The sequence below is a fragment of the Crinia signifera genome, chromosome 19 (genome assembly GCF_055691185.1).
Source record: "Crinia signifera chromosome 19, ASM5569118v1, whole genome shotgun sequence".
Classification (NCBI taxonomy): Eukaryota; Metazoa; Chordata; class Amphibia; order Anura; family Myobatrachidae; genus Crinia; species Crinia signifera.
Window position 1 is genome coordinate 12,811,115 of NC_139226.1, and position 9,960 is coordinate 12,821,074.

The 9,960-nt window shown below is 51.1% G+C and overlaps 1 protein-coding gene across 2 annotated transcripts in view; it reads left to right on the forward strand.

The window, feature by feature from the left end:
- Positions 1 to 1,267: 1,267 nt before the first annotated feature.
- Positions 1,268 to 9,960, forward strand: part of LOC146041691 (uncharacterized) — a 12,215-nt gene continuing 3,522 nt past the window's right edge. Inside the window, exons 1-2 of one of the 2 annotated variants that reach the window (XM_083161608.1) lie at positions 1,268 to 1,454; positions 1,859 to 1,922. In XM_083161608.1, the coding sequence (XP_083017734.1) occupies positions 1,886 to 1,922 (37 nt within the window). In that variant the 5' untranslated portion in view covers positions 1,268 to 1,454; positions 1,859 to 1,885. Of the gene's footprint in view, positions 1,467 to 1,858; positions 1,923 to 9,960 lie in introns of both variants that reach the window. The other variant, XM_083161609.1, reaches the window with a different exon arrangement.

Consider the following 9,960-nt stretch of genomic DNA (forward strand, 5'->3'; position numbering starts at 1 on the left):
CCGATAAGGAGAGCCGTTATGCCCAGCGTTAACGGCTCTCCCGGCGTCCCATGCATGCTCAGTGCGCCCCCCCCTGTCCGGCTCTAATGGGCATGCGCGAGATCTCGCAAAAAAAACGTGAGATCGCCTGCGCAGCCCGAGCCAGAAGCAGGGCTAGCGTTGTCCCCACAGTGGGGGATAGGACAACGCTAGCCCTGAGCAGGCGAGGCGGCCGGGGTGAATTAACCTGTGGGTATACTCCTGTGGGTATTGTGTGCGTAAGTGGAACTACTCCTGTGGGTATTGTGTGCGTATGTGGAACTACTCCTGTGGGTATTGTGTGAATAAGTGGAGCTACTCCTGTGGGTATTGTGTGCGTAAGTGGAACTACTCTTGTGGGCATTGAGTGCATAAGTGGAACTACTCCTGTGGGTATTGTGTGCGTAAGTGGAACTACTCCTGTGGGTATTGTGTGCGTAAGTGGATCTACTCCTGTGGGTATTATGTGCATAAGTGGAACTTCTATTCTGAGCAGCATGTGCGTAAGTGTGGGAATTGTGTGCATAAACGGTGCTACTCCTGTGGGCATTGTGTGCAAAAATGGCACTAATGCTGTGGGAATTGTGTGCATAAATGGGGCTTCTCCTCTGGGCAGTGTGTGTATAAGTGGAGCTCACTGTCCATGTCCCTCAGCAGTTACATGCCCTGTGTCCCTCCAGCAGCTCTCTGTCCATGTCCCTCAGAAGCTCCATTCCATGTGTCCCTCCAGCAGTTTCCCCACCTCTGAGTCCCTCCAGCCCCTTCTCACTTGTCTTCAGCATGCGCAGAGCCTGTTCCACGGAAAAAAAGAGATTTCTGAGCGCAGGCTGTGCTACTTTGCAGAGCAGCTGTTTCCAAACGAGGGGGATTTTCAAACCCCTCAGCAATTCATACCAAAAGAAAAAACACACCACTGGAAACAGCGCTTTAGCAAAGTATAAAATACATTTAGTATAATAAAAAATGATTAACACACAAAACAATTATAAAATGCAGCCTAATATGGATTATCTTTCACTTTAGTATTATAGTTAATCCCCTGCGGCTTCCCCAACCAAGGTTAGTGCATGCATGTAATTGGCTTTTTATATATCCAACTTGGGCTTATTTTGGGTTAGAAGTTAGTAGGATTAATTTGACAGTCACAAATGGATTAGTCCCACCTATGTGCACATGGTGTTAAATGAGTATACTCAAGTGATTTCAGAAGGTAGGTAGGACGTTTCCAGCTTCACAGACTCTGGTGGGTACCTCCGGCCACTGGTGCAGTCCAAAGTACGCTGCCTTATCAAAGGATCCCCGCTAGCTCCGGTTATTAGGCTGCTGATCAGAATGTCCCCGTTCTCCTCCTATAACCTGGCCACACCCACATCCCAAATCCTGTATATGTCTGTGCACCTGCAGGGCGAGCAGAAGACGCTGGGTATACTGCACAGGTGAGTGCACAGGTACTGCAGGCAGAACTCCTCCTGTATTACTGACAGTTGTATCCAGTTATGGAATTATCTCTGATATATTTATATGTAAATGACTAATGTTAATGTAATGTGAATGTGTTCCTCGATAATGCATTAATGGTCTACATTTATACATCTAACCCAAATGTATTGTCTACAAAACCTATTGTACTTATTTATTTAGTATTAATTAATTTAAAGTTTCTCCCATCTCTGTAATTTACACCACAGTATCTGATAATCTTCCTGCTGAATGTACGTCTGGTTCTGTAATCACATATAATAACACTTCCCTGGTGTTACTGATTGTTACCTGGCTTTGTGCTGTCACAGTTGTGCGTTATGTCTTTGTCTGATTCCCCAATCTCTCCCGTCCTATGCAGAGAACTGATCGGGAACATTGAGGAACCATGGGCCTGACATCCGTACAGCTGCTGGTGACTTTCAGTGAGTCCATATCTGATATAATGTCAGTCACATCTGTGTGTAGTGCTGTAACGTGTGGCCGGCAGCCTGGGAGAACCTTAGTAGCTGCTTGTGGTTGTAGTAGGATACTGACGGCAATGGCTGTGTGCTGGGTCCCTGACACCTCTGAGGTGCCTGGTAGTGCTTCCATTGGTAACTGCAGCACAAAGGAAGCCAGGGGGAATTCTGTCACTGTAACACAGAGGGGATTTATCCTGTGGCCCACGGGCTGGTGTATGATACTGTCGGCATTCCACTATGAAGGGGTGTAAGTATTCCGACACTCTTTAAGCTGCTATTTAATCATGTAGCGTAGCGGGCAGTGGCAGGGTTACACCGGGCACTCTCCTGTACTGCAATGTATTCCTGGAGGCATAAAAACAAAAGAAGAGGGGGCTTGGGACTGAGCACAGGTATATTAACAACTAGGTGATTCATCGCGCCCTACGGGCGCTCTTCACACCGTCGTAAGGGGCTGCGCCCCCTTAATTTGTGAACATTTGTATATGAGAAAGATGGTTAGAATTGTATGAAAGATGCCTGTATTGCAACTTGAGTTATAGGTGAAATGTGTTAAATAGAGAGCATATGATGTGGAAGGGGGTGTGTATTGTTTTGTTTAATTAAAAAGCGGTTACAGAGTAAGATGTACATTGATAGTGTGGATGGTACAGTGACATTTGTGGGTGTGGGGGGGGGCTGTGTGTGCACGTTGTTTAGGTATGTGTGTGCAATAGTATAGTAGGGTATTTCTGAGTCAGTGGCTCCCCACTGGCGGAGGTCACGACACAGGAAAACAGGAGGCTGGGTAGTGATAGGGGTGTGTGGGCATAAGGGGGACTAAAGAGGAGGGTGGGAGATACTGTGCAGCTTCTGCCAGTGGGTGAGGGTCCAGTGTGGCAGTACAGGATGGTGGCTCAGAGTCAGTGTCTCCTCCTACTGGGTGGGAGTTAGGGTACATGAGAGCAGGAGGCTGGGCTATAAGGCATGATAGGGGCATGTGGGCAACACAGCGTCAGCGACTCCCCAGTGGTGGAAGTTACGGTTCAGGAGAGCAGGAACCTGGGTAGTGATAGGGGTGTGTGCGTATACGGGGGACTAAAGAGGGGCTTAGGGGTGCCGTGAATTGTGGGAGGGGCGTGGGGGGTGCCGTGAATCAAGGGAGGGAGGGGGCGCAGGTGTCCGCGAATCGCGGGAGAGGGCGGTGGTCCGCAAAGCGTGGGAGGGGGTGTGAATTGCGGGAGGGGGGGGTTGCGAATTGCGGGAGGGGGGGGGTGTGCGGGGGATGACGTGAATTGCAGGAGGGGGGGGGGGCACGTGCGCGATAAATCACCTAGTTGGTTATATATTCTTGTAGAAGGATGGTAGGATGTTGCTGTCATTCAGAATGCATTTACATAAACAGTAATAGTAGCAGTAAAAGATCTGACTTAAAACACCTACAGTAAAACAGAACAGGTGTTATATATTATACAAAGAATTGGTTGATGATGTGTAGGTTGATTTGCACATAGTTGTCACTGTAAAAAAAATTGCTACAAAAAAAATCAACACAGAAAGGTCAACACATGTAAATGTTGACATAAGTGTGGCACTTCATTGGTGTCCATGTCGACACATGAGAATGAATATGAAAACATTCAAAAAAGAAAAATAAATCTTCAAAAACTCATGTCAACCTTTTTCATTGTCGACCATAGCCGTGTCAGTGTTTTGCATGTGCCATTTAATCCTGGGGTTGCGTGAATCGCGAGCGGGGGTTGGGTGGGGAGGGAGGAGGTGAGGTGTGTCCGCGAATCACGGGAGGAGGGGTCGTGGGTAGATGCCGTGAATTGCGGGAGGGGGGGTCGCGGGGGGTTGCAGTGAATCATGGGAGGGTGGGTCGCAGGGGCGGGGGGTTGCCGCAATGACAGGGGGGGGGGTAATCGCGGTAGGGGGGGTCGCGGGGGGTGGGGTGTACCGCGAGGAAGGGGGGGGCCTGGGGGGTTGGCACAAATCGTGGGAGGGGGGTCACGGGGTGCCACGAATCGCAGGAGGGGGTGTGTCTTGGGGTGGGCCCGCAAATCACGGGAGTCGCCGCAAATTGGGGGGGTGTGCTGTGATACGCGGGAGGGGGGTCGCCGGGGTGGCCGCGAATCGCCACAAGAAAAAATCAACACAGAAAGGTCAACACATGTAAATGTTGACATAAGTGTGGCATTTCAGTGGTGTCCATGACGACACATGAGAATGAATATGAAAACATTGAAAAAGTGAAAAATAAATCTTTAAAAACTCATGTCAACCTTTTTCATTGTCGACCATAGCCATGTCAGTGTTTTGCATGTGCCATTTAATCCTGGGGTTGCCGTGAATGGGGGGGGGGGGGGGGGGGGCGCACACATTGCTCTGTTTCTGGACTTTCTTCTTAATTTATGGATTACCATCACCTGTGCTTAAACGCCTTTCTTATCAATTACCCTGTTTAAAACAGGTGATGACAATCATAAATTAAGATGGAAGTCCACAAACAGAGCATTCTGTCCCTCCTGGAGAGGGTCATGTTGGGAGGTATGGAGGTGTGGGGCGCTCACCTGGTGTGTCTGGTGAGTAGCTGTGTCTTTGCTGTGTAACATGGAGAGGCAGAGGGTGTCTGGCACTGTCTGTGGGCTCACTGGGCTGGTTCTCTGTCGTGTGAGTCAGAGTCAGTCATGTGAGTCAGAAGCTCCACCCAGCGTTACAGCTTCAGACACACTTTGAGTGACAGATGTAGCCAAATATATAAGAGATTCCAATATGCTGCTACTTTAAAGAGATACTCAACCCTTAAGGTGCGTACACATGGGGAGATATATTGCTCAGTGTCTACTTTTCATCAGCGACCAGCTGATTACCTCTGCGACACCGCCGACAGAGGTTCCTTCTCATCAGCGACCATCTCTGATCGCTGATGAAAAGGAGACACTGAGCAATATATCTCCCCCGTGTGTACGGGGCTTAAGCTCTGCTCCCGAACTTCCCTGGTAATGTATGATTGCCATCACCTGTGGGGAGATAGGAAAGGTGTCACCACAGGTGCTGGCTATCATACATTATAGTAACGATTGTTTGTGAAGCAGAGAAAGTCTTATTAAGCTCTCACAGCTGGGAAGCATTACCGCTCATTGCTTACTAGCTGTGAGAGAGCTGGTTAAGGCTGTGTACACACGGGGCGATTTTGTGTAATATTGCGGGCAATATGGTTGCTGAGCGACCATATTGCCCGTGATTGGAGTGTGGGTGCGCGCTCCCGTTTTCTCCCCCGTAGTGATCGCTGGTCGCAGGAACATGCTCCTGCGACCAGCTGATTTCCACTGCCGGGCTCCCCCGACAGTTTCTTTTTCATCAGCGACCATCTCTGGTCGCTGATGCAAACGGGACACTGAGCGATATATCGCTCATCGCGAGCGATATATCGCACGGCGATATATCCCCCTATGTGTACGGGTAGGGTTACCACCTAGTCCCTTTAATTCCGGACACATGTTAATTACACAGGTTCTGTGGCAGTTTAAAATAAGGTGAAGTGGAGTCTTGAAGTCAGCCAGCCACAGAACCTGTGTAATTAATATGTGTCCGGAATTAAAGGGACTAGGTTGTAACCCTATGTACGGGGCTTAAGACTTTCTCTGCTGGCAACCCCCAGATTCCAGCACCCTAGGCAGTTGCCTGATGGTACAGCCGCCCTGCCAGCAAAAGGTTCACTACTATGTGATGGAATTTATAGACTTGTGGGCACTTCTGCCGAGATAGTGTTCAGTCATTATTCGGGATCCAGTGGATCATTCTAAATCTGGTGAATGTTCGACAGGCGATAGGTTCACACATGGAAAAAGGTCGACATTGGCACAAGTTCGTCATGAGAAAAAGGTTGACGTATCAATGGTGGACACATGGAAAGGTAGACGGGAGTTTTTCACAATTTTTTTTTTAAACGGACTTCTCACTTCCCGATCAAACTTGGCTGAGAGGGAGAATATAATAGTGAGCCGTGCGAGGGGGGTATGTTAATATGGTGTCGACAAATGTCGACATAGACATCAAATTATTTTAAAATAGTTTTGACTTTCCTGTGTTGACCATTTACATGTCGACCTTTTGCTGGTGTCAACCTTTTGTTGACTCTCTGTCGACCTATTGACCTAATAATCCTCACCCAACCATTCTACTACTAATATTAAATGTATATAACTCCTGTGTTCTGCAGGTGTGGCCGCCATCTCCTATATATTTGGCTACATCTGTCACTCAAAGTGGGTGTCTGTGTCTATACGCTCTGTTCCTGGACTTTCCTCTTAATGTGTGATTGCCTTCATCTGTGCTGAACACCTTTCTGAGAAATTAACCTGTTTAAAACAGGTGATGGCAATCATACATTAAGGGGGAAGTCTAGAAACAGAGCATTGTGTCCCTCCTGGAGACGGTCATGTTGGGAGGTATGTGACAGAGAACCAGCCCAGTGAGCCCACAGACAGTGCCAGACACCCACTGCCTTCCCATGTTGCCCAGCACTGCTACTCCACAGCCACCAGGTGAGCGCCCCCCTCCCGCGATTTGCGGCAAAACCTCCCCCCCCCCCGCGCGCCCCCCCCTCCCGCGATTCGCGGCAAAAAACACCCGCTCCCCCGCGACCCCCCCTACCGCGATTCGCAGCAAAAACACCCCCGCGACCCCCCCTCCCGCGATTCGCTGCAAAAAGAACCCCCCACGACCCCTCCCGCAATTCGCGGCATAACCACCACCCCGCGACCCCCCCTCCTGCGAATCGCGGCAAACCCTCCCCCGTGACACACACCCCCCCCCCCGATTCGCGGAAACACCCCCCCCGCGACCTCCCTCCCGCGATTCGCGGCAAAAAGACCCCCCCCCGCGACCCCTCCTTGCACGATTGGCGGCACCCCCCCGCGACCCCCCTCCCGCGATTCGCGGCACACCCCCCCCCCCGCAATTCGCAGCAGCCCAGGATTAAATGGCACATGCAAACACTGACATGGCTATGGTCGACAATGAAAAAGGTTGACATGAGTTTTTGAAGATTTATTTTTAATTTTTTTAATTTTTTCATATTCATTGTCATGTGTCGACATGGACACCAATGAAGTGGCACACTTATGTCAACATTGTGTTGACCTTTCTGTGTTGATTTTTTCTTGTGGCGATTCGCGTCACACCCCCCGCAACCCCCCACCTCCCGCAATTCGCGGCAACCCCCCACCGGAACCCCTGTGAACCCCGCCATCCCGCGATTCGCGGCACCCACCCCCGCGACCCCCCTCCCGCAATTCGCAGCAGCCCCAGGATTAAATGGCACATGCAAAACACTGACATGGCTATGGTCGACATGAAAAAGGTTGACATGAGTTTTTGAAGTTTTTTTTGTCATTTTTTGAATATTTTCATATTCATTCTCATGTGTCGACATGGACACCAATGAAGTGCCACACTTATGTCACATTTACATGTGTTGACCTTTCTGTGTTGATTTTTTTCTTGTGGCGATTCGCGTCACACCCCCCGCAACCCCCCCTCCGGCGATTCGCGACACCCCGGCACCCCCCGCGACCCCCCCCCCCTCCCGCAATTCGCGGCAACCACTCACTGGAACCCCCATGAACCCCGCTCTCCCGCGATTCGCGGCACCCACCCCCGCAACCCCTCCCGCAAATCGCGGCACCCCCCCGCGATTCGCGGCAGCCCCAGGATTAAATGGCACATGCAAAACACTGGCACGGCTATGGTCGACAAGGAAAAAGGTTGACATGAGTTTTTGAAGATTTATTTCATTTTTTGAATGTTTTCATATTCATTGTCATGTGTCAACATGGACACCAATGAAGTGGCACACTTATGTCAACATTTACATGTGTTGACCTTTCTGTGTTGATTTTTTCTTGTGGCGATTCGCGTCACACCCCCCGCAACCCCCCCTCCCAGCGATTCGCGGCACCCCCCGTGACCCCCACCTCCCGCAATTCGCGGCAACCCCCCACCGGAACCCCTGTGAACCCCGCCCTCCCGCGATTCGCGGCACCCAACCCTGCGACCCCCCCCTCCCGCAATTCGCGGCACCCCCCGTGATTCGCGGCAGCTCCAGAATTAAATTGCACATGGAAAACACTGACATGGCTATGGTCGACAATGAAAAAGGTTGACATGAGTTTTTTTTTTCATTTTTTAATATTTTCATATTCATTCTCATGTGTCGACATGGACACCAATGAAGTGCCACACTTATGTCAACATTTACATGTGTTGACCTTTCTGTGTTGATTTTTTCTTGTGGCGATTTGCGTCACACCCACCCCCCCCACAACCCCCACTCCCGCGATTCACGGCACACACACACACACCCCCCCGCGATTCTCGGCACCCTTCCCCGTGACCCCCCCTCCCGTGATTCACAGCACACCCCCGCGACCCCCCCTCCCATGATTCGCCGCAACCCCCGCCCCGTAACCCCCCCCTCCCCGCGATTCGCGGCACCCACCCCCGCGACCCCCCCTCCCGCAATTCGCGGCACCCCTCCGCGATTCTCGGCAGCTCCAGAATTAAATTGCACATGGAAAACACTGACATGGCTATGGTCGACAATGAAAAGGTTGACATGAGTTTTTGAAGTTTTTTTTTTTTCATTTTTTGAATGTTTTCATATTCATTCTCATGTGTCGACATGGACACCAATGAAGTGCCACACTTATGTCAACATTTACATGTGTTGACCTTTCTGTGTTGATTTTTTCTTGTGGCGATTCGCGTCACACCCCCCCCCCCCCCCCCCCGCAACCCCCACTCCCGCGATTCACGGCACACACACACACCCCCCCGCGATTCTCGGCACCCCACCCCGTGACCCCCCTCCCGTGATTCACGGCACACCCCCCGCGACCCCCCCTACCATGATTCGCCGCAACCCCCGCCCCCGTAACCCCCTCCCGCGATTCTCTGCAATCCATCCCCTCCCACGATTCGCAGCATCCACCCCCCCACAACCCCCCTCCTGCAATTCGCGGCACCCCCCGCGACCCCCCCTCCTGCAATTCGCGGCACCCTCCGCGACCCCCCCTCCCGCGATTCGCGGACACCTAAGTTGCAATACAGGGCATCTTTCATACAATTCTAACCATATTTCTCATATACAAACGTTCACAAATTAAGGGGGCGCAGCCCTTACGACGGTGTGAGAGCGCCCGTAGGGCGCAATGAATCACCTAGTGCTGATATATGCACAAACCGCAACTGATCCCCAAGGTAAGTGCTGTGCAGAATAATGCTACTTATTGGGCCTTATTCTGGTCCTTTCGCTCCCCTGTGTATTCGCGCAGGGGAGCGATGTTTGTGGCTGGTGCGAGCGAGTACTGTGAGCTGCTTGTCTGCAGTCCAGTTCACACCTAGCAGTGCGGGCAGGGGACGTGGGGCTGTGCCCATGAGAACGCTGGGCATTCCCATGGTACTTTCCTGATGACACCGCACAGGACGCTCCCAGATGTAAAACACCAGAGAGGAGTCTTACAACTACGAGCGCTGTAGAAAATTATTTGATGGTTGGCGACCATTGAACAATTTCCTCCCCGCACGAAGCTGCAAATGGATGTTTATGCTAAACATTAATTTGCACTCAGGGGAACTTGGCGTGCGAGGGGCAGGTGGCCGGCCGTGCGGGGGGCATTTCAATGACTCGCAAAGATGTGATATTTACAGTTTGCGAGTCAACCAGAATAAGGCCTAGTGTGTGTGTGTGTGTGTGTAGATAAGCTGAACATTTGGGTCTACAGAACCTCATCACATCTGTCTCTGCGCTCCCTTCCTCTTACAGACACCACTATGCAATGTGGAGAGAACAAAGTATACAGTCAGTCTGTGAGTAACTGTCCAACCTGCAGCGATTACAGCACCCCTCGTCAGTGTGACCCAGGCTGTGTCTGCGCTGAAGGATTCCTGGACAATGATGGAACCTGTGTGGCGAAGGATCTGTGCATCTGTGAAGAGAACAAAATATGGAGCA